This window comes from Panthera uncia (genome assembly GCF_023721935.1).
Source record: "Panthera uncia isolate 11264 chromosome A3 unlocalized genomic scaffold, Puncia_PCG_1.0 HiC_scaffold_11, whole genome shotgun sequence".
NCBI classification, from domain to species: domain Eukaryota; kingdom Metazoa; phylum Chordata; class Mammalia; order Carnivora; family Felidae; genus Panthera; species Panthera uncia.
Genome location: NW_026057578.1, coordinates 49231213 through 49256092, shown reverse-complemented (window position 1 = coordinate 49256092; position 24880 = coordinate 49231213). Strand labels below are relative to the sequence as shown.

The 24880-nt window shown below is 41.7% G+C and overlaps 1 protein-coding gene and 1 pseudogene across 2 annotated transcripts in view; both read left to right on the top strand.

Moving 5' to 3' along the window:
• The window catches only part of NINL (ninein like), a 173102-nt gene extending 166928 nt beyond the window's left edge, over positions 1–6174 (top strand). For both annotated transcript variants that reach the window (XM_049650110.1, XM_049650111.1), the window contains 2 exons: positions 1295–1408; positions 5189–6174. In XM_049650110.1, coding sequence (XP_049506067.1) covers positions 1295–1408; positions 5189–5380 — 306 coding nt within the window. In that variant the 3' untranslated portion in view covers positions 5381–6174. The remainder of the gene's footprint in view (positions 1–1294; positions 1409–5188) is intronic.
• Positions 6175–17530: 11356 nt separating this feature from the next.
• LOC125935991 (PRELI domain containing protein 3B-like) lies at positions 17531–24076 on the top strand (annotated as a pseudogene).
• The last annotated feature ends 804 nt before the right edge of the window (positions 24077–24880 follow it).

Below are 24880 nucleotides of genomic sequence, written 5' to 3'. Positions count from 1 at the left end.
GCCTCACCGTGTTACTTGAGCCAAGACGTGCTGGAGTTGAGAGAACAAGCCATTCACTTATCTGGAGAGAGTGCTACAAGTAGCAGGAGCAGTATGTGCAAAGGCCCTGAGGTGGTAATGGCCTTATTTAAGGATAGCAAGGATGAGAGGGAAGCAAGAGGAAGATGGTGGGACAAAAGGCCAGTGAGGTGGTGGCACACCCTTGGGGACCCTGGCTGTATATCAGGCACTGCATTAGGCATCTAGAGACATAGAAACAGAGTTGTTGCCTTAAAGAGCAGGATACTGTGGCTCAGGGCACAGACTGCAGAGATTGGGATCCAGGCTTCACCATCTCCTAGCTGAGTGACTTTGGCCAGTTACTTAACTTCTCTGCTTCAGCTTCCTCACCTGTAAAAATTGGGTGCCAGTGGTTCCCACTAAAAGCATCAGTGTGAGGCATCAGAATTGGCACTTTTAAAATGCTTGAATAGTTTGGCATGTGTGTACCCTACTTAAGTGTTTAATTTAAAAGGCTGGGGGGGGGGGCACCTGGGTGGCTCCGTCAGTTAAGCGTCTGACTTCAGCTCAGGTCATGATCTCATGGTTCATGAGTTTGAGCCCTGAATCAGGCTCTGTGCTGACAGCTCAGCCTGGAGCCTGCTTCAGATCCTGTTTCTCCCTCACCCTCTGTCCTTCACCCATTCACATTCTGTCTCTCTCTCTGAAAAATAAATAAACATTAAAAAATAATAATAATAAAAATAAAAGGCTGAGAAAACACCTACATCCTGAAATGCCACAGTGCAGTTCATTGGGAAATGTCGGGGTGGGAGGGTGTGGAGATAGGAGCCTGAGGACAAGAGGGTGCTTCCATGAGGAAGAAATTGGAGCAAGACTCAAAAGGTCGGTAAGATTTGATGTTTGTGAAGCATAAGTCCCAATGAAGAATAACCTATCCGCATTGTGCAAAAATGTTAAGCAGGAAATAAGTTCAACCGTGATAGAATATTGACAAAACAAAGAAATTTAATCAGAAATCCTTTAAAAATACTCAGTAACACATTTGGGGAAACTCACTTTGGAATAATTTATGATTAAATGCCCAGGAAAGCAGTCTGCTAATTCTTGAACTACAAAGAGCAGTGTAAGCTTTGTGACCTGTGGCAGAACATTGTGTGTCTGTTACTCTGTGCAGATGAAAGGCTCTCCCTTTGCTCTCAGATATGTACATTTTAGCTAATTTCCACTCTGAATAAGCCTGAGATGATTCTTTTAGAAATGTAAATTATTGGTCTGTAACCTTTTGTGACAGGAAGAACATGAAAAGGAGCTGAAAGACACTGAAGAGCGGGTGGAAGAGGTGGGAAGAGCTCTGAAGAACGTGGACATGCTCCTCCAAGAGAAAGTAGCTGAGCTGAAAGAGCAGGTCAGTGATGGATGTCTGTCATTGCCACATGCACTTTCTGAACTTTCTCCTTCCATGGGTGTTCAAGTAGCTAATCCAGGGAGAGACTGTCCTCATAGAACACAGAGAGCCCCCATGTTCATTTGGAACCACTGAACCTAGGGCTCCATCTAAACTTTGAGAAACTGAATGTACAAATTTTTTTCAGAAGATTAACAGCTAAAAGCAATCAATAGAAAAATTGATTTTTTAACCTATATTCCCTACACTGTATTTGTATATTGTGTTTGTTTTGGGAATTGTTTTAAGGTACATTTGAGAGGTGTTCACATAATCTCAGAAAGGACGTTCATTTATTCATTTATTTATTCAGTCACTGGGCAGATACTTACTGAGCACCCGTCATGTATCATGGCATTCATTGTTCTAGGAAGACTCTAAGATGGGCCCCTGGGCCTTACGTTCTGGCAGTGGAGACAATGACAAGATATATGACCTCAGGTGATGAGAAATGCTCACTCTCAAGAAGAGATGGATGGCACGTGGTGGGGATGGTTGGGGACCACTCTGAAGAGATGGCACAGGAGCAGACACCAATGACAGCCATGGAAGTCTGGCTCTGACCCCCCCCCCCTCAGTGGAGGCCAGGTTGGCTTTTTGGAAGAGAGGTACTCATGTGGTGGGACTGTCCTATGCAGTGTTGGGCTGAATGCCTGTAGCACCTTCAGTCAATGGGAGTGTCATAAAAGGGCACCCATGTGTTTCCCTGTGTGCTAGGGGACATGCCAGACCCCGAGCAGGAGGGGCATCCAAGCAGAGGAGCAGTTCAGGTACATGTCCTTAGAGGGGACCAAGTGGAGTACATCAGCAGACTGCCAGGGAGGTGGCTGTAGCTGCTATGAGCAGATGGGTGGGTGCGGGTGGGCAGGACCCCCTCAATGTTAGGAGTTTGGATTTTATTTTACTTTTTTTTTAATGTTTATTCTTAGAGAGAGAGAGAGATACATAGAATGAGTGGGGAGGGGCAGAGAGAGGGAGACACAGAATCCTTAGTAGGCTCCAGGCTTTGAGCTATCAGCACAGAGCCTGACACAGGGCTGAAACACACAAACCATGAGATCATGACCTGAGCTGAAGTTGGATGCTTAACCGACTAAGCCACCCAGGTGCCCTGGGATTTTATTTTATTTCTGATGGCAGTTAGAAGCTATCTGAAGATTTTAATCAAGAGCATGATATGATCTATATTTTTAAATAAATCACTCTGGGGGAAAAGAAAATATTTGGGCTTCAATAGGCTGCAAAGACCAAAAAAAAGGCCATAGCTGTTCTGCTTGATGAAAGCCCACAGTTGAATTCAGCCAGCAAGGTCAATCAGTAAGAACTGGTGGCTGGGCAGCCAGCATGGAGGGTGATGGGATGGGGAGGCAAGGCTAGAACGAAGCAGGAGACAGAGAAAAGGCTCAGCCAAACACCAGCTACTCCAGAATAGTTCTGTTCAGAGCTAGAAGAAATTAAGTATGAGAATCTGCAGAAATATTTTCATTATAGTAGTCAAGTCTGTTTAGAGGGCTCCTGAACTGAGCCCAAACAGGATGAAATGTCCAGGCCACCTCTTGTTCCCTGGGAGGTGGGAGGTCCCAGTGGGAGTCACACCTCCCTCCCTGACCATGCTCCTGGCTCTGCAGCTCCCTCCCTGCCATCCACTGACTCCCAAGTGTCACGACCCCCCTTGCCCTACGGTCATTCTCTTACACAAAGCCACAGTTTGCTTCCTCTTGCCTGACAGGTCCTCAGTCTTGGTTAAATCCTGTGGCTCCTGCACACCTGCCCCTGTGCGGTGAGGTCCTGTCCACAGCCCTACACCCACCCCACACCACCCCACCCCACCCCACCCCACCCCGCCTCAGAACTAGCTTATGCTCTAGCCAAGTGAACCAGCCACCTGTGACCGTGCATGTGCCACAACGCCCAGACCCTCCCTTCTCCCAGGCCCTCACTGCCGCCTGAATCCAAAGGTAAAGGAGCCCTGGCCCTGCCTCTGCCCCTTTTTACCAAAGTACCTGCAGAGGGTTATCTGGACACCCTCACCTGCCTTCTCTTGTGTTCACTCATGTCACTGGCTGAAGTCCAAAATGTTGGTGTTGTGGTGGATGCCCCCACAGTGTCTGCAAGTGAACCCGCCAGCTCAGCCTCAGAAGGGATGCAGAATCCAGCCTCTTCTCACTCCCACTCTCATCCTCTGTGCCCTACAGTGTCCTTGTTTCCTCCTGGGCTATGTTCTCAGTGCAGTGGTGGCAGCAGTGCTTTCCCAACATGGTTGAGGTGCTGGCCCTTCTACTCGGAGCCCTCCAGGCCTCTCACAGCCCTAAGAGTACCAGGCAGAGTTCCTACAGAGGCCTCCAAGGCTCTGCAGGATCTAGTTGCCCCCAGCCCTCGGTGGCACCCAGCCAGCGTGTCAGCTGTAACTTTCTTTCAGTGGGCTTCTCACTGCCATGCCCCCCCAGCCCCAGGTCTCTGGCCATTCCAGCCATCCCCAGCCTGGCCAGGCTCTGGACCTTTGCACCTGCTCCTCCCTTTGCCTGGAATGTTCACATCCAGACAGGCTCAGTGCTCCTTGCCCTGCTTTGTTCAGATCTCTGTTCAAATGTCAATGGACAGAGAAGCTTTCCCTATTCACCCCAACCGAAATAGGAACTCCCTCAGCTATCTGTCGCCTCCTGGTGAAACCAGTAGTAACCTGAGTGTTAATAGGACTAGTAAGTGCAGCTGTAACTTTTCACCAAGATCTTTTTTGTTTGCCTGTAAACATCCCTGACTCTTCTCCTTGGGGGGAGGGAGGTTAGAGTCCTGCCCTCCCATCTCCATCTCCTCCTTTGGCTATCTCTCCTTGACACATAACTCCATGCTGAGTGATTGTGTTTGCTGTACATCAGGCAGGCAGACTTGAGTTCAGTTATGTGGGGTTTTCTCTTAGCACTTGTCATGCCTCCACACCATGTATTTGTTTCTGGCATGTCCACTTCCATCAGAATATGTGCTCCTGAGAGCAAGATCATTGTGCAGTATGTCTGGCAGTACTTGTTGAATGAATGAATGTAGTATTGACTTTTGAAGCCCAAGGCTAGGACCCCGGTTGGCATTGTATCTTGAACAAGGACTCATAACTAGAGTGGCCTTGTGTCCCCATCGCCATGGCTATCGTGTGTGGTGACCAGCCCATGCACCTGGGGTTCCCAGGGTGGATGTAGTGTCAGAGTGTGTCCTGTGAGACATGGTGGCCCTGCAGAGCACACTGATAAGAACCAGAATGACATGTTTTATGTTATGTTGAGTAGCCCTTTTTAAAGACTGGTGATTTTAGGGCAGCTGGATGGCTCAGTCGGTTAAGCATCAGCTCAGGTTATGATCTTGCAGTTCACGAGTTCAAGCCCTGCATCAGGCTCTGTGCTGATAGTTCAGAGCCTAGAGCCTGCGTCTCCCTTTCCCTCTTCCCCTCCCCTGCTTGCACTCTGTCTCTCTCAAAAATGAATAAATGGTTAAAAAAAATTTAAGGCTGGTGATTTTGATCTTTTATATCTTCATTTCATGGTAAAATCAACTCTCATAAAGTTGACTTAAATTTCATCTTTCATGCCAGGTTTAATAAAAATTGTCATTATACCCAATGTTTGTGTATGAGATATGTAAAAACCCTGGAACTGTGTTCCAAACACACTTGAAAGAGTGGGAGGGGCAAGCTGTCATGCAACATTTCTGCACTAGAATAATAGTAAAGTATGGTTTTTCTCTCCTCCCTAGTTTGAAAAGAACACAAAATCTCATTTGCTGCTCAAGGATCTCTATGTGGAAAATGCTCACCTGACAAAGGCACTTCAGGTCACCGAAGAGAAACTACGAGATGCTGAGAAGAAAAACTGTATCCTGGAAGAAAAAGTTAGAGCTCTCAACAGACTCATCAGTAAGATCGCTTCAGCTTCCCTCTCTGTGTGAAGGTTGCTTGTTTTCCTGGAATTCATTTTGAAAGAATATCTTTTAAAATTAAGCCACCATGATGTCATAATATCCTAACGTTCATTGGTTGTGCACCCTTGGACATAGATTTCTGATTTCTTGTTCACCTTACACACGTTTAAAAATGTCTACTGTGCCAGCTGCTCAGGAAATAGACATGCTGGAAAAGACTACATTTTTATTAGTAGTCCTGGGTAATTTCTCCAGTAAAATTCTCAGTTTTGCTACTCATTGGTGAAACAATTATGGGTAGCTTTCAGTGAAGTAAGATTAAAAGAAAAATGGTAAAATCAATCAATTTCAATGTTGTACCTTTGACCTTGGCTACAGAGAGTAAAATGAAAAATAAGGGCTCTGGACAGTTTCATCTTTTCACTGTTACTGCTTTGGGTTTAGATCATTAGCATTCTCAAGCTGTGTCTGTACAAACATTCTAGAAAGACTCCTTGCTGAGACTGTCAACCCTGCAATCAAAGACAATGGAGGGGAAGCGCCCTCTTCAGGGACTGCTCTACCACAGGAAGATGTTTGGAGAGTGCTTATTTTAGGTCTGTGGTCTCAGGGATGATGGTATTGCGAATGCAATCTTTCCCTCATTGAAATGTCATCACACTGGAAATTGTATTATATGTAAAGAAAAAAGAAAAGTCTAGTTTTATATCCAAAATATACATAAGTTATGGTTATTTGGTTTATGAGAATAAACTACTGTACAATGAAGAGTCACTGTATTTACAAAAACTCTTTTCTATTAAAATTGTTTTAACTTCTAAGTTTAAGTTTTTATTAAATATTTTAAATAGAAAAATAGTTTTATAAGAAACACTCCTGTGCCCATCAGCTAGATGTATTAAAATCCTTCTGCTACATGTAGAAAGAGGTGCAGCCCCTGTTCTGTTGCTGTCAACCTCTTTCTCCTTCCTGGAGTCAGCCACTACCCTCAAGCTGCTGTGCCCCGTCCCCTTCTGTCTGTCTTAAAGCACTATGGAAATACACAAAAGACTGGAATAGGGGTGCCTGCCTGGCTGGCTCAGTTGGCAGAGCATACGACTCTTGACCTGGGGATTGTGAGTTCAAGCTCCACATTGTGCATGGAGCCCACTTAAAAAGACCAGAACAGATGGAAACATCAGTTCTTGGATAGGGAGACTCAACAACATAAAGTTGGTTCTTCTAAATTAACTGATTAATGTAATATAGCTCCAATAAAAACACAAGTGGGTGTTCCTTTCTCCAATTCCCTTGTCCAGAGTTGGACAGTTCTAAAGTTTACACGTACAGCTAGATAAGCAAATAAAATAATATGGAAAATTTAAAAAAGAAGAGCAATGAATGGGAACTAGTTCTACTAGTTGTTAAAATAGTTTCAATATAGTTTGAGTTACATGGTTGTATACATTTGTCAAAACTCATCAAAGGGCACAGTTCTTCATTCACAGACTTCTGGCTGGGACTGGAGTAACAAGGAGATTGGATCCAGTAGACATGAACAACACTATCAAACAATTGACATTTATAGTCTCCAACAACAGCAGAAGTGCACCTAGAATATTTACAAAGACAGACCATGTTGTGGACCTTGAAACAAGTCACAAAAAAAATTAAAACAATTTAAGTCATACAAAGTACTTTCTCTGACCAAAATGGAATTAAATTAGGAATGAAGACCGGAATGATATCTAGGAAATGCTCGAATATTTAGAAACAATAATACACTGTTAAATAATTCATGAACTATTCAGTTCATGGAAATCAGGAGAAATTAGAAAATATTTTGAACTGAAAGGAAATGAAAACACAACTTATCAAATTTGAGGTGTGGAGCTAAAGCATTACTTAGTGGAAAATTCATAGTCTTAAATTCCTGTATTAAAAAGGTCTCAAATCAATGACCTCCACTTCCACCTTAAATAACTAGAAAAAGAACAAAGAAGCCCAAAGTGAGCAGAAGAAAGGAAATAATGAAGATCACAGAAGTCAGGAATAGAAGAACAATGGTGGCAAACTACACACTATAGGTTAAGCCTAGCTTCATGACCTGTTTTTGTAAATAGTTTGAATGGCATAGTCACACCTATTCACTTATATACTGTCTATGCCTACTTTTGTGCTCAGTATCAGATACTATGTGGCTGACCTGAGTGGAAATCAAGAGTTGAATGCTTAACTGACTGAGCCACCCAGGTGCCCCTATACACATATGTTTTGTACCATGTGAATATATTAAGTGTTTCTTGTAAAATCACAAAATAGAATAATAAATTCAACCCATCCTAAATAATATAAATTGTTTAAAGCAATACATCATCTGAAATCTGCATCTCCCTCTACATCCGGAAAAATTAATACATATCATTATAGATACCATTTTTAAAAAACTTGTATGACTAAGACAAAAAAGGGAAAGCAGATATATAATATTAGGAATAACCATATGTACAGAAAAGTAAAACATTTCAATATACTTCAAAATACAGATTAAAATTGATTTGGAAAAATACAATTAACTAAAATTTACTCAAGAAAAAGTCAACACTTTGACCAAAAATTAAAGAAAATTTAAAAATTTATCAAAGGTCAACATTTCTCCCCCAAAGATTCATACCCAAATTGTTCTGTAAGTATTAAAGCTATTTTTAAGGTTACAATTCTGTTTTTAAAAGACAAAGGAATGAGCATCAACTCATTTGAGACACCAGAACACTAACACCAAATCTGGCTGTGGTGGCCATCCTGTACTCCTGTCTTTGTGGGGTTCACAGGGCCTTCACTCATCTGGGCTGACTGGTGGGCTGTGATGGAAGTGGGACTCATTCAGTACCAAGCCTAGCCTCTCAGAAAAATAGCAGCACCCGCTTCCAATGTCTTAACTATGGGAGTCCTGAGATGCCAGGTAAGAAGCCCAGCCAGCTCACTGGAGACCATACAGAGATGGGGAGGTAGCATTTGAGTGCAGCTGCGTGCAGAACCCAAGTAAGATCTGTAGAATGACCCAGCTGAGCCCCATCAACCCACAGAATCATGAGAGCTAATAAAATGTTGTGGCATAAAGACACCATGTGTTGAGTGGCTTGTTTCATAGGGACAGATAATTAACACCACTGACAAAGCACATATAGACACATGCACATGTACACATTCCCCTTGTCCAAAGCACTGTAAACCAACATTACAGTTGGGAAATTCCCCAACAAATGAAGAGCAAATCAAATCTCTCAGTTACCTGATAACCTGAGTAGTGTGAACACACCATGGCCAAGAAGAATGTAGCCCAGGGAATGCAAAGTAGTTCAACAAAAAAAAATTCTACACTTCATTTTTTTAAGTAATCTATGTGCCCAATGTGGGGCTTGAACTCATGCCTCCAAGATCAAGAATCACATACTCTACCAACTGAGCCACCTAGTGCCACAACAAAATTCTATTTATGTAATTCATAACACAAGGAAGTAAGAAACCATATGATCATTACTCAAGTTCCAAAACCATACTTAGAAAAATCATATATTAATTACCATTGTTTTATTTTTTAAATTTATTTTTACTTTTTAATTTACATACAAGTTAGCATATAGTGCAATAATTTCAGGAGAAGAATCCAGTGATTCATCCCCTAAGTATAACATCCAGTGCTCATCCCACAAGTGTCTTCCTCAATGCCCATTGTGCATTTAGCCATCCCCCCACCCACAACCCCTCCAGCAATCCTCTGTTCTCTGTATTTAAGAATCTCTTATGTTTTGTCCCCCTCCCTGTTTTTATATTATTTTTGCTTCCCTTCCCTTATGTTCATCTGTTTTGTATCTTAAATTCCACATATGAGTAAGGTCATTTGATATTTGTCGTTCTCTAATTTCACTTAGCATAATACCCTCTAGTTCCATCCACGTTGTTGCAAAGGGCAAGATTTCATTCTTTTTCATTGCCGAGTAATACTCCATTGTATATATATATATATACTCCATACACACACACACCACATCTTTATCCATTTATCCATCGATGGGCATTTGGGTTCTTTCTATACTTTGACTATTGTCAATAGCACCGCAATAAACATTGGGGTGCATGTGTCCCTTAAACAGCACACCTGTATCATTTGGATATTTACCTAGTAGTGCAATTATGGGTTGTAGGCTGGTTCTGTTTTTAATTTTTTGAGGAACCTCCATGCTGTTTTCCAGAGTAGCTGCACCAGTTTGCATTCCCAACAGGAGTTTAAAGAGATCTTCTCTCTCCACATCCTCGCCAACATCTGTTGTTGCCTGAGTTGTTAATTTTAACCATTCTGACTGGTTTGAGGTGGTATCTCATTGTGGTTTTGATTTGTATTTCCCTGATGATGATGTTGAGCATTTTTCATGTGTCTGTTGACCATCTGGATGTCTTCTTTGGAGAAACATCTATTCATGTCTTCTGCCCATTTCTTCACAGGATTATTTGTTTTTGGGGTGTTGAGTTTGGTAAGTCTTTATAGATTCTGGATACTAACCCTTTATCTGATATGTTGCAAATATCTTCTCCCATTCCATCGGTTGTCTTTTAGTTTTGCTGATTGTTTCCTTTGCTGTGCAGAAGCTTTTATTTTGATGAAGTCCCAAAAATTCATTTTTGCTTTTGTTCCCTTGCCTCTGGAGACTTGTTGAGTAAGAAGTTGCTGCGGCCAAGGTCAAAGAGGTTTTTTGTCTGCTTTCTCCTCGAGGATTTTGATGGCTTCCTGTTTACATTTAGGTCTTTCATCCATTTTGAGGTTATTTTTGTGTATGATGTAAGAAAGTGGTCCAGGTTCATTCTTCTACATTTCGCTGTCCAGTTTTCGCAAGACCATTTTCTGTCTGAAGAGACTGTCTTTATTCCATTGGATATTCTTTCCTCCTTTGTCAAAAATTAGTTTGCCATATGTTTGTGGGTCAATTTCTGGGTTCTCTATTCTGTTCCATTGATCTGAGTGTCTGTTTTTGTGCCAATACCATACTGTCTTAATGATTACAGCTTTGTAATACATCTTGAAGTCTGGGATAGTGATGCCTCCAGCTTTGGTTTTCTTTTTCAGGATTGCTTTGGCTATTTGGGGTCTTTTCTAATTCCATACAAAGTTTAGGATTGTTTGTTCTAGTTCTATGAGAAATGCTGGTGTTATTTTGATAGGGGTTGAATTAAATAGATAGATTGCTTTGGGTAGTATCAACATTTTAACAATATTTGTTCTTCCAATCCAGGAGCATGGAATATTTTCCCCTTTTTTGGTGTGTGTCTTCTTCAATTCCATAAGCTTTCTATAGTTTTCAGTGTATAGTTTTTCACCTCTTTGGTTAGATTTATTCCTAGGTATTTTATGGTTTTTGGTGCAGTTGTAAATGGGATCAATTCCTTGAATTCTCTTTCTGTTGCTTCAATATTGTTGTATAGAAATGCAACCGGTTTCTGTGCATTGATTTTATATCCTGCGACTTTGCTGAATTCATGGATCAGTTCTAGCAGTTTTTTGGTAGAATCTTTTGGGTTTTTCATATAGAGTATCATGTCTTCTGCAAAGAGTGAAAGTTTGACTTCTCCTTTCCAATTTGGATGCCTCTTATTCCTTTGTGTTCTCTGATTGCTGAAGCTAAGACTTCCAATTCTATGTTGAAAAACAGTGGTGAGAGTGGACATTTCTGTCATCTTCCTGACCTTAGGGGGAAAGCTCTGTTTTTCCCTGTTGAAGATGATATAAGCAGTATATGGCTTTTATGAATTTGAGGTATTATCCTTCTATCCCTACTTTCTTGAGGGTTTTTATCTAGAAAGGATGCTGTATTTTGTCTAATGCTTTCTCTGCATCTATTAAGAGGATCACGTGGTTTTTGTCCTTTTATTGTGATGTATCACATTGATTGATTTGCAGGTATTGAACCAGCCTTGCATCCCAGGTATAAATCCCACTTGATTGTGATGAATATTTCTTTTAATCTATTGTTGGATCTAGTTGGCTAGTATCTTATTGAGAATATTTTGCATCCATGTTCATCAGGGAAATTGTCCTGTAGAACTCCTTTTTAGTGGGGTCTTTGTCTGGTTTTAGAATCAAGGTAATGCTGACCTCGTAGAATGAGTTTGGAAGTTTTCCTTCCATTTCTATTTTTATGAACAGCTTAAAAAAAAATAGGTGTTAACTCTTCTTTAAATGTTTGGTAGAATTCCCCTAGAAAGCCATCTGGCCCTGGACTCTTTTTTATTGGGAAATTTTTGATTACTAATTCCATTTTTTTACTGGTTATGGGTCTGTTCAAATTTTCTATTTCTTCCTGTTTCATTTTTGGTAGTTTATATATTTCTAGGAATTTGTCCATTTCTTCCAGATTGCCCAATTTGTTGGCATATAGTTGCTCATAATATTCTCTTATTATTGTTTTTATTTCTGCTGTGTTGGTTGTGATCTCTTTCATTCTTGATTTTATTTATTTGGGTTTTTTTCTTTTTCTTTTTGATCAACCTGGCTAGTGGTTTATCAGTTTTGTTAATTCTTTCAAAGCACCAGCTCCTGGCTTCATTGATCTGTTCTACTGTTTTTTGGGTTGTTTTTATTTTTGTTTTTGATAGCATTGATTTCTGCTCTAATCTTTATTATTTCCCGTCTTCTGCTCACTTTAGGTTTTATTTGCTGTTCTGTCAATGTCTGTAAGGTGTAAGGTTAGATTGTGTATATGAGACCTTTCTTCCTTATTTAGGAAGGCCTAGATTGCTATATACTTCCCTCCTTTATGACCACCTTTGCTGAATTCCGGAGGTTTTGGGCTGTGGTGTTATTTTCATTGGCTTCCATATACTTTTTAACTTCCTCTTTAACTTCTTGGTTAACCATTCATTCTTGATGTTCATTAGTCTCCAAGTATTTGTTGTCTTTCCACATTTTTTCTTGTGGTTGATTTCGAGTTTCATAGCGTTGTGGTCTGAAAATATGCACTGTATGATATCGATCTTTTTATACTTAGGGCTGATTTGTGTCCCAGGATATGGTCTATTCTGGAGAACGTTTCATGTGCACTGGAGAAAAATGTATATTCTGCTGCTTTAGGATGAAATGTTCTGAATATATCTGTTAAGTCCATCTGATCCAGTGTGTCATTCAAAGCCATCGTTTCCTTGTTGATTTTTTGCTTAGGTGATCTGTCCAGTGCTGTAGGTGGGGTGTTGAAGTTCCCTACCATTATGGTATTATTATCAATGAGTTTCTTTGTGATTAATTGATTTATATATTTGGGTGCTTCCACATTGAAGGCATAAATGTTTACAATTGTTAGATCTTCTTGGTGGATAGACTGCTTAATTATGACATAGTGCCCTTCTTCATCTCTTGTTAGAGTCTTTTAAAATCTAGATTGATATAAGTATGGCTACTCTGGCTTTCTTTTGGAAAGAAAGCATGATAGATGGTTCTCCATCCCCTTTCTTTACAATCTGAAAGTTGTCTTTAGGTCTAAAATGGGTCTCTTGTAAACAGCATATAGATGGATCTTGTTTTCTATCCATTCTGTTACCCTATATCTTTTGATTGGAGTGTTTAGTCCATTGACAGAATGAGTACTGGAAGATATGAACCTATTGCCATTCTGTTGCCTATAGAGCTAGAGTTTCTGATGGTGTTCTCTGGTCCTTTCTAGTCTTTGTTGCTTTTGATCTTTTTGTTTTGTTTTATCTTTTCTCCCCAAATTTCTTGCAGGGCTGGTTTAGTGGTTATGAACTCCTTTAGTTTTTATTTATCTGGGAAACTCCTTATCACTCCTTTTGTCTTGCTGAATAAAGAATTCTTGACTGCGTATTTTTCTGATTCAGCACATTGAATATATCCTGCCACTTTCTAGCAAGTTTCTGTGAATAGGTCTGCTGTGAACCTGTCTTCCCTTATAGGTTAAGGACTTTTTTTCCCTTGCTCCTTTCATGATTCTTTCCTTGTCTGTGTGTTTTGTGAATTTGACTATGATATGCCTTGGTGATGGTCAGTTTTTGCTGAATCTACTGGGTCTTCTCTGTGTTTCCTGGATTTTTATTTCTGCGTCTTTCCCCAGGTTAGGAAATTTTTCTGCTATGATTTGCTCACACAAACCTTCTACCCCTTTTCCTCTCTCTTCATCTTCTGGGACTCCTATGATTTGGATGTTATTCCTTTTTAATGAGTCACTGAGTTCTCTAATTCCTTTTTAATGAGTCCTGAGTTCTCTAACCCCTTACTTCTGAGCACCCTGCAGCTTGAACCCACTCTGGCCCCCTGGGGGAGGGCCTCGAGCAATAGCCAGATGCTGGCCTGTTCTCTGAGCGTGCTCATGCAACTGCGCCTCTGCAGAGGCCCTGAGACTGCGGCCAGGTGCTAGCCAGCCCCAGAGAATTTTTGTGTAATTGTGTAGCAGCAGTTTAGGGACTATGGTAAATCACAACACACATCTGGCACCAGGCTTCATGGCACCCTAGCGTTGTGGTAGGGTCCCCTCCCTAAGAAGAGGGGAAAAAAAGGAGAGAAAACTTCAAGGTAACCGGGCTATGTGCCTCCGTGACATCCCTCATGACTTTGTAAACGGAGACTAATCAGACTGCATGTTTATCTGTGTTACCATATATGGGAGACAAATGAATAGAAAATGTATTAAAAAACTATGCCATGTGAGGTTCAGTGCTCAGTTCTTTGGGTACAAAACCGAGTGGTGCTGGCACGAATAAAGTTGCTTCCTGGATATCAAAAAGCCTCAGTGTCACGACTCTGTGGGAGAATCCTGCTACGGCATCTTAGTTTCAACACCAGCAAACATGGCTGTAATCTGGGGTCCGCTGGGCCCTTTGCTTGTGGGGAGGCCACACAGCCTCTACCAAATGTCCTCCCTGCAGGGGAACTACTTCCCCTCCGTGTGGCCCTAGGACCCTTCGGACCTCACTGCTCCTGGGGATTTGCCCTTCCCATCAGAGCACCACCAGGTATCCAGGTATCGAGCTGCAGAGCTCTGTATAAACCCTCTCCTTTCTCCTTTTCCCTTTCTTCAGTTCTTTGCAGGTGTTCCTACTCTTTCTCCTAGTCACCAGCTGCTTTCCCGGGGAGTGCTTTTCCTGTACTCTTCCCTGTCTCTGCCCTCAGCAAAAAGAGCTCCCCACCCTCCGTGGCTTCTCTCTCCCCCAGTTCATCTCTCTGTGCCGTGTACTTGCCGAGTTCTGTGGCTCAAGTTATGCAGATTGTTGCATTAGTCCTCAGGTCAATTTCTCTAGGTGTGCAAAATGGTTTGGTGCTGATCTAGCTGCATTTCAGGGACGAAAGAAGCAGAGAATTTCCATGCTGCTTTGCCATCTTCCCCACTGTTTTTTTATTTAAAACAATTTTTTTAATGTTTTTTTTTATTTTTAAGAGAGAGAGCATGAGCGGGGGAGGAGCAGAGAAAGAGAGAGACACACACAGGATCCGAAGCAGGCTCCAGGCTCCAAGCTGTCAGCACAGAGCCCAATGCGGGGCTCAAACTCACAAACCATGACATCATGACCTGAGCTGAAATCGGCACTCAACCGACTGAGCCACCCAGGCGCCCCAACCATTGTTTTATTTTTAATTACAACATTGAATTTATTTTGAGGCTTCAAGTTGCACTGAGAGAGGCCACAGATTTTGGTATTTTTCCTGAAGTATGGAATAGAAAAGTTGAGAAAGAAGACTGGCATCCAACCAATTCAGGAAAAAGATAAGCTGCCACTTGTTACTAGCAGTGGTCAATATTTTTCTGGAAGTTCTGGACAATATCAATATGAAAAAAAATGAGTTTATATAAATACTAGGATGTGGCCAAGTCATCATAATTTGCAGCTTTTTACATGTTTCAGCTGCAGCCAGTTAGGAAATATAATAGAAAAAAGACTCCACTCACATTAGGACTAAATTGACAATAACTAGGAAACCATTTAGAAAGAAATGGGATTGGACTTTGTGTGAGATGAGTTAGCAGTGAGCACATTGGTGGCAGTGTCTGCTAGGAAAGGGGGAACAGACTTTCATTTCCTACATTGTTTAACTTATTTTCCCTAGCTGCATGTATATTACCTGCATAAGAAAATACATGTTTATGGGAATGCAAGCTGGTGCAGCCACTCTGGAAAACAGTACAGAGGTTCCTCAAAAAACTAAAAATAGAACTACCCTATGACCCAGCAATTGCACTACTAGGTATTTATCCAAGGGATATAGGTGTGCTGTTTCCAAGCGACACATGCATCCCCATGTTTATAGCAGCACTATGAACAATAGCCAAAGTATGGAAAGAGCCCAAATGTCCATAGATGGATGAATGGATAAAGAAGATGTGGTATATATATATATATACACACACAATGGAGTATTACTCGGCAATCAAAAAGAACAAAATCTTAACCATTTGCAACTATGTGGATGGAACTGGAGGGTATTATGCTAAGTGAAATTAGTCAGAGAAAGACAAATATCATATGACTTCACTCATATGAGGACTTTAAGAGAAAACAGATGAACATAAGGGAAGGGAAACAAAACTAATATAAAAACAGGGAGGGGGACAAAACAGAAGAGTCTCATGAATATGGAGAACAGAGGGTTACTGGAGGGGGTGTGGGAGGGGGAAATGGGCTAAATGGGTAAGATGTACTAAGGAATCTACTGAAATCATTGGTGCACTATATGCTAACTAATTTGGATGTAAATTTAAAAAAAAAGATTTAATTATTTTTAAAAAAATGTTTAAAAATCTAACCACAATTCTAAATAGAAAGGTAGTCAATATAAACCAATAAAGCCCCCAAATTCCAAATTTCCAAATAGTATACATTCATTTCAAGTAAATAATATACTTATTATTTTATTTGGGAAATTAAATACAAAAATACATCATACAGTTTAAGTTCGGGAATGCTGCTGGGCTGGCAACACAGCAATGTGCTCCACAGCCATGCATCCTCACAGCAGACCCGTGTGGACTGTAGGGCTCACCTGGCTGCGTGCTTCCATGTGCTCTGGGAGTAGAATACAAGGGAGTGGCTACAGACCCACAGTTAAAATGGCAACATCATCCATCCCATTCACTAGGGAATTTTTCCTTATTGTTTATCCATAGAGATTTAGGTGAAAATCTGATCCGGCTACAAAAATTATGGGTTGAAATTCTTTTGATAATGAAAATAATCTGCAAAGGACAGCATATGGACCTAAGTAGGTCTACTATGAAAATATACAAATTCACATCCCAAGTAAAGTCTTTCTATAACTTGATTTCTTGAATATAATTTTGGACAGAAACATTTCCCATGTAAAAATGAAACTGCACATACAGCATATGCCAGGTGCTGGAGTTATCTGGACTTTCTAATTTGAATGCCTCTTTCAGATTACTGGGCTGCTCGTGCAGGGGCCAGGTGGAGAAAGGCCACAGACTACCAGATAGGAGCACTCTGTGCCTCTCCAACCACTACTCTTCACATTTCATCAAAAAACAGAAGGTGCCCTCTGCTTCATGTGACTTTTTAGTCAGTGTGAATCGGGGTATGGGGGAACTTGCACAAAGTTCCTCTTCTAGCCCCAGTTTCTATTTCCCTCTTCCAAGTGGTGATACTGGTAGCCACCTCACAAATTCACAAGCAGACAAGAGCCAGACCAGGCATTGCTATTGGAAATGGGCAAAATCCACTGTGTCCTTCCTTTCTGCCTTCCCAAATAGCCAGATGATACATATTATTGTCATTAAACATTACATATACTGAGAATTTTGATAGACCATCAGCTCCACCTGCCCAGGTTGGTTTGGAAACACATATCCCAGAAATCCAGCTTGGGGCCTACACAATGCACATCACCAGAAACAACATAAGATGCAGAGACCTACCTTCTCCCTATACAGCAAGAGATTGTTTAAAAGAAATTCAGGAGCACCAGGGTGGCTCGGTTAAGTGTCTGACTGCAGCTCAGGTCATGATCTCGCGGTCCATGAGTTTGAGCCCCACATCAAGCTCTGTTGTCAGCTCAGAGCCTAGAGCCTGTTTCAGATTCTGTGTCTCCCTCTCTCTGCCCCTCCCCCGTCACACCCTCTCTCTCTCTCTCTCTCAAAAATAAACATTAAAAAAAAAATAGAAAGAAATTAAAATGGCGGTGGGGTGGCTGGGGGCAGGGCAGGGGCAAGTGTGACTTTTCGGCCTCCTTGTCCTCCAGGGGCCCCCTGGACATCATGCAGGTACGAGCACCATAAAGATGTAGACTTCAGAGCAGGTCTTTACCCATGGGAAACTGTTAAAACAGCTGCAGTGCGGAAATAACCCAAACCCTATGAACCCAAGCATGGTTGCAACCGATGTACTGGACAGACAGATCCCCCTGGAAAGCTGCACAGCCGTAGACTTCTCAGTACAGAGGGGACTGCCTTCCATTGTTAAATCTCTTATTGGTGCAGCAAGAACTAAAACATGTGCAGAGGAGATCCTGGGAAGATGGCGGTGTAGGAGGACGCTGGGCTCACCGCACGTCCTGCTGATCACTTAGATTCCACCTACACCTGCCTAAATAACCCAGAAAACTGCCAGAAGACTAGCAGAACGGAGTCTCCGGAGCCAAGTGCAGACGAGAGGCCCACGAAAGAGGGTAGGAGGGGTGGCGAGGCGGTGCGCGCTCCATAGACTGGCGGGAGGGAGCGGGGGGGGGGGGGGTGTTGGCCTGCCTGCCAAGCAGAGCCCCCAAGTCTGGCTTGCAAAAGCGGAGGGGCCGGAGTGTGTTCCGACAGCAAGCGGGACTTGACATCTGGAAGGTTATAAGCTAACAGCTCTGCTTGGAGGACGGGAGGGCTGGAGGACAATGGGAGGGAGAGTTGAGCCCCGGATGACAGAGCTCAGCTTGGCGGGGAACAAAGGCGCTCGCCAGCTCCAGCTCCCTCGCCCATCCCCCAGCCAAAATCCCAAAGGGAACCAGTTCCTGCCAGGGAACTTGCTTGCACCGCGCAAACACCAAACGCTGTGCTTCTGCAGATCCATCCCTCCAGCAGGTCTGACTCCCTCCCGGTGCTGCAGGGCCCCTCCCGAAGCTGAAACTGCCCCTCCTGCCCCTGTGCACCTTGCCGATCCACCCCAGCTAATACGCCAGATCCCCAGCACCACAAGCCTGGCAGTGTGCAAGTAGCCCAGATGGGCCATGCCACCCCACAGTGAATCCCGCCCCTAGGAGAGGGGAAGAGAAGGCACACACCAGTCTGAGTGTGGCCCCAGCGGTGGGCTGGGGGCAGACATCAGGTCTGACTGTGGTCCCGCCCACCAACGCACGTTATTCAAGACAGCACAGGGGAAGTGCCCCGCAGTCCCGCACCACTCCAGGGACTATCCAAAATGACAAAACGGAAGAATTCCCCTCAGAAAAACGTCCAGGAAATAACAACAGCTAACGAACTGATCAAAAATGATTTAAACAATATAACAGAAAGTGAATTTAGAATAATAGTCATAAAATTAATCGCTGGGCTTGAAAACAGTATAAAGGACAGCAGAGAATCTCTTGCTACAGAGATCAAGGGACTAAGGAACAGCCAGGAGGAGCTAAAAAGTGCTATCAATGAGCTGCAAAATAAAATGGAGACAACTACGGCTCGGATTGAAGAGGCAGGGGAGAGAATAGGTGAACTAGAAGATACAATTATGGAAAAAGAAGAAGCTGAGAAAAAGAGAGATAAAAAAAATCCAGGGGTATGAGGGGAAAATTAGAGAACTAAGTGATGCACTAAAGAGATATAATATATGCATAATTGGTATTCCAGAGGAGGAAGAGAGAGGGAAAGGTGCTGAAGGTGTACTTGAAGAAATAGCTGAGAACTTCCCTGAACGGGGGAAGGAAAAAGGCACTAAAATCCAAGAGGCACAGAGAACTCCCTTCAGACGTAACTTGAATCGATCTTCTGCATGACATATCATAGTGGAACTGGCAAAACACAAGGATAAAGAGAAAATTCTGAAAGCAGCTAGAGATAAACGTGCTCTAACATATAAAGGGAGACCTATAAGACTCGTGACTGATCTCTCTTCTGAAACTTGGCAGGCCAGAAAGGAATGGCAGGAGATCTTCAATATGATGAACAGAAAAAAAAATATGCAGCCGAGAATCCTTTATCCAGCAAGTCTGTCATTTAGAATAGAAGGAGAGATAAAGGTCTTCCCAAACAAACAAAAACTGAAGGAATTCATCACCACTAAACCAGCCCTACAAGAGATCCTAAGGGGGATCCTGTGAGACAAAGTACCAGAGACATCGCTACAAGCATGAAACCTATGGACATCACAATGACTCTAAACCCATATCTTTCTATAATAATACTGAATGTAAATGGACTAAATGTGCCAACCAAAAGACATAGGGTATCAGAATGGATAAAAAGAGACCCGTCTATTTGCTGTCTACAAGAGACTCATTTTAGACCTGAGGACACCTTCAGATTGAGAGTGAGGGGATGGAGAACTATTTATCATGCCACTGGAAATCAAAAGAAAGCTGGAGTCGCCATACTTATATCAGACAAACTAGACTTTAAATTAAAGGCTGTAACAAGAGATGAAGAAGGGCATTATATAATAATCACAGGGCCTATCCATCAGGAAGAGCTAACAATTATAAATGTCTATGCGCCGAATACAGGAGCCCCCAAATATATAAAACAATTACTCACAAACATAAGCAACCTTATTGATAAGAATGTGGTCATTGCAGGGGACTTTAACACTCCACTTACAGAAATGGATAGATCATCTAGACACACAGTCAATAACGAAACAAGGGCCCTGAATGATACATTGGATCAGATGGACTTGACAGATATATTTAGAACTCTGCATCCCAAAGCAACAAAATATACTTTCTTCTTGAGTGCACATGGAACATTCTCCAAGATAGATCACATACTGGGTCACAAAACAGCCCTTCATAAGTATACAAGAATTGAGATCATACCATGCATACTTTCAGACCACATGCTATGAAGCTTGAAATCAACCACAGGAAAAAGTCTGGAAAACCTCCAAAAGCACGGAGGTTAAAGAACACCCTACTAACGAATGAGTGGGTCAACCAGGCAATTAGAGAAGAAATTTAAAAATATATGGAAACAAATGAAAAGGAAAATACAACAATCCAAACGCTTTGGGATGCAGCAAAGGCAGTCCTGAGAGGAAAATACATTGCAATCCAGGCCTATCTCAAGAAACAAGAAAAATCCCAAATACAAAATCTAACAGCACACCTAAAGGAAATAGAAGCAGAACAGCAAAGGCAGCCTAAATCCAGCAGAAGAAGAGAAATAATAAAGATCAGAGCAGAAATAAACAATATATATCTAAAAAACTGTAGAGCAGATCAATGAAACCAAGAGTTGGTTTTTTGAAAAAATAAACAAAATTGACAAACCTCTAGCCAGGCTTCTCAAAAAGAAAAGGGAGATGACCCAAATAGATAAAATCATGATTGAAAATGGAATTATTACAACCAATCCCTCAGAGATACAAGCAATTATCAGGGAATACTATGAAAAATTATATGCCAACAAACTGGACAACCTGGAAGAAATGGACAAATTCCTAAACACCCACACGCTTCCAAAACTCAATCAGGAGGAGATAGAAAGCTTGAACAGACCCATAACCAGCGAAGAAATTGAATCAGTCATCAAAAATCTCCCAACAAATAAGAGTCCAGGACCAGATGGCTTCCCAGGGGAATTCTACCAGACATTTAAAGCAGAGATAATACCTATCCTTCTCAAGCTATTCCAAAAAATAGAAAGGGAAGAAAAACTTCCAGACTCGTTCTATGAAGCCAGCATTACTTTGATTCCTACACCAGACAGAGACCCAGTAAAAAAAGAGAACTACAGGCCAATATCCCTAATGAATATGGATGCAAAAATTCTCAATAAGATACTAGCAAATTGAATTCAACAGCATATAAAAAGAATTATTCACCATGATCAAGTGGGATTCATTCCTGGGCTGCAGGACTGGTTCAACATTTGCAAATCAATCAATGTGATACATCACATTAATAAAAGAAAAGAACCATATGATCCTGTCAATCGATGCAGAAAAGGCTTTTGACAAATTTCAGCATCCTTTCTTAATAAAAACCCTCGAGAAAGTCGGGATAGAAGGAACATACTTAAACATCATAAAAGCCATTTATGAAAAGCCCAAAGCTAACATCATCCTCAATGGGGAAAAACTGAGAGCTTTTTCCCTGAGATCAGGAACACGACAGGGGTGTCCACTCTCACCGCTGTTGTTTAACACAGTGTTGGAAGTTCTAGCATCAGCAATCAGACAACAAAAGGAAATCAAAGGCATCAAAATTGGCAAAGATGAAGTCAAGCTTTCACTTTTTGCAGATGACATGATATTATACATGGAAAACCCAAAAGATTCCACCAAGTCTGCTAGAACTGATACATGAATTTAGCAAAGTTGCAGGATACAAAATCAATGTACAGAAATCAGTTGCATTCTTATACACTAATAATGAAGCAACAGAAAGACAAATGAAGAAACTGATCCCATTCACAATTGCACCAAGAAGCATAAAATACCTAGGAATAAATCTAACCAAAGATGTAAAAGATCTGTATGCTGAAAACTGTAGAAAGCTTATGAAGGAAATTCAAGAAGATACAAAGAAATGGAAAAACATTCCGTGCTCATGGACTGGAAGAATACTGTCAAAATGTCAATACTACCCAAAGCTATCTACACATTCATTGCAGTCCCAATCAAAATTGCACCACCATTCTTCTCGAAACTATAACAAGCAATCCTAAATTCATATGGAACCACAAAAGGCCCCAAATAGCCAAAGTAATTTTGAAGAAGAAGACCAAAGCAGGAGGCATCACAATCCCAGACTTTAGCCTCTACTACAAAGCTGATATCATCAAGACAGCATGGTATTGGCACAAAAACAGACACATAGACCAATGGAATAGAATACAAACCCCAGAACTAGACCCACAAAAGCATGGCCAAATAATCTTTGACAAAGCAGGAAAGAACATCCAATGGAAAAAAGACAGTCTCTTTAACAAATGGTGCTGGGAGAACTGGACAGCAACATGCAGAGGATTGAAACTAGACCACTTTCTCACACCATTCACAAAAATAAACTCAAAATGGACAAAGGACCTGAATGTGAGACAGGAAACTATCAAAACCCTAGAGGAGAAAGCAGGAAAAGACCTCTCTGACCTCAGCCATAGCAATTTCTTACTTGACACATCCCCAAAGGCAAGGGAATTAAAAGCAAAGATGAACTACTGGGACCTTATGAGATAAAAGGCTTCTGCACAGCAAAGGAAACAATCAACAAAACTAAAAGGCAACCAACAGAATGGGAAAAGATATTTGCAAATGATATATTGGACAAAGGGCTAGTATCCAAAATCTATAAAGAGCTCACCAAACTCCACACCCGAAAAACAAATAACCCAGTGAAGAAATGGGCAGAAAACATGAATAGACACTTCTCTAAGGAAGACATCCGGATGGCCAACAGGCACATGAAAAGATGCTCAACGTCGCTCCTCATCAGGGAAATACAAATCAAAACCACACTCAGATTATCACCTCACGCCAGTCAGAGTGGCCAAAATGAACAAATCAGGAGACTATAGATGCTGGAGAGGAGGTGGAGAAACGGGAACCCTCTTGCACTGTTGGTGGGAATGCAAATTGGTGCAGCCACACTGGAAAACAGTGTGGAGGTTCCTCAGAAAATTAAAAATAGACCTACCCTATGACCCAGCAATAGCACTGCTAGGAATTTACCCAAGGGATACAGGAGTACTGATGCATAGGGGCTCTTGTACCCCAATGTTTATAGCAGCACTCTCAACAATAGCCAAATTATGGAAAGATCCTAAATATCCATCAACTGATGAATGGATAAAGAAGTTGTGGTTTATATACACAATGGAGTACTACGTGGCAATGAGAAAGAATGAAATATGGCCTTTGTAGCAACATGGATGGAACTGGAGAGTGTTATGCTAAGTGAAATAAGCCATACAGAGAAAGACAGATACCATATGGTTTCACTCTTATGTGGATCCTGAGAAACTTAACAGAAACCCATGGGGGAGGGGAAGGGGAAAAAAAAGAGGTTAGAGTGGGAGAGAGCCAAAGCAGAAGAGACTCTTAAAAACTGAGAACAAACTGAGGGTTGATGGGGGGTGGGAGGGAGGGGAGGGTGGGTGATGGGTATTGAGGAGGGCACCTGTTGGGATGAGCACTGGGTGTTGTATGGAAACCAATTTGACAATAAACTTCATATATTGAAACAAAAATAAAACATGTGCAAGAACATTCTGTAGTGGATCCTACAGAGAAAATAAAGGGATTTTAATCTATTAATGTTTTATTTACAAATATGGCTTCAGTAGGTGACTTATATACAAACCACATCCTCAGGACCCAGAAAAAACTGTTTTGAGTGAAGAAGCCAGTCACCATGAAAGGAATCAGTCTCAGCAGTTACCTTGAAGGACTGATGGCAAGTGTGGGATCTTCAAATGCTAATAAGGGCCAAGAAGCAATGGAATGGGCATACATAAATTTAATGCTGAGATTGAAGAATTGGCAGGTTTGGCGAGAGGGAGAATAGGGACACCAATGGTGGCAGCATTTGTAGGGAAATGACAAGGAAAGTTGGTATGTGACACCTGCTCCCCCAGGTCTCTGCAAGCTGGAATATATTCGTTATTTAAAAAATAAAACTGGGGCGCCTGGGTGGCGCAGTCGGTTAAGCGTCCGACTTCAGCCAGGTCACGATCTCGCGGTCCGTGAGTTCGAGCCCCGCGTCAGGCTCTGGGCTGATGGCTCGGAGCCTGGAGCCTGTTTCCGATTCTGTGTCTCCCTCTCTCTCTGCCCCTCCCCCATTCATGCTCTGTCTCTCTCTGTCCCAAAAATAAATAAAAAACGTTGAAAAAAAAATTTAAAAAAAAAAAAAATAAAACTATATTTTAGGCAGAGTTTTTTTAAATAAGTTGAAGAAAAGCTGTATCAATTTTGATCAAAACAAAGAGGTGCAGGGTTTCTAAACCAAAGGGATCATCTGAAAGTAGTATTGTTTGAAATGACCATCTAATTTTGAGGATTCCAGTATTCATGTAAAAATTTAACACATTTTGAAAAGGACTTAAAAATCATATTGGCATTATTAAATCTCCTTTAGAATTTGGAAGCTTTTCATGCACTGGAACTCTGGCTTTAGACCAACCCCAGAACAAAGCAGAGCCACCTAAATACATATAAATACCCGACTGTGATAAATACACTTCATGTGCTTGCATGAGGAAATGCTCTTGATTATTTGCATTTCATTCATTCACTCATCCATTCATTCATTCATAATGTTCATTTGTTTATTTTTGAGAGAGAGAGAGAGAGAGAGAGAGAGAGAGAGAAGAGAAGAGAGAGAACGTGAGCAGAGAATGGGGAAAGAGA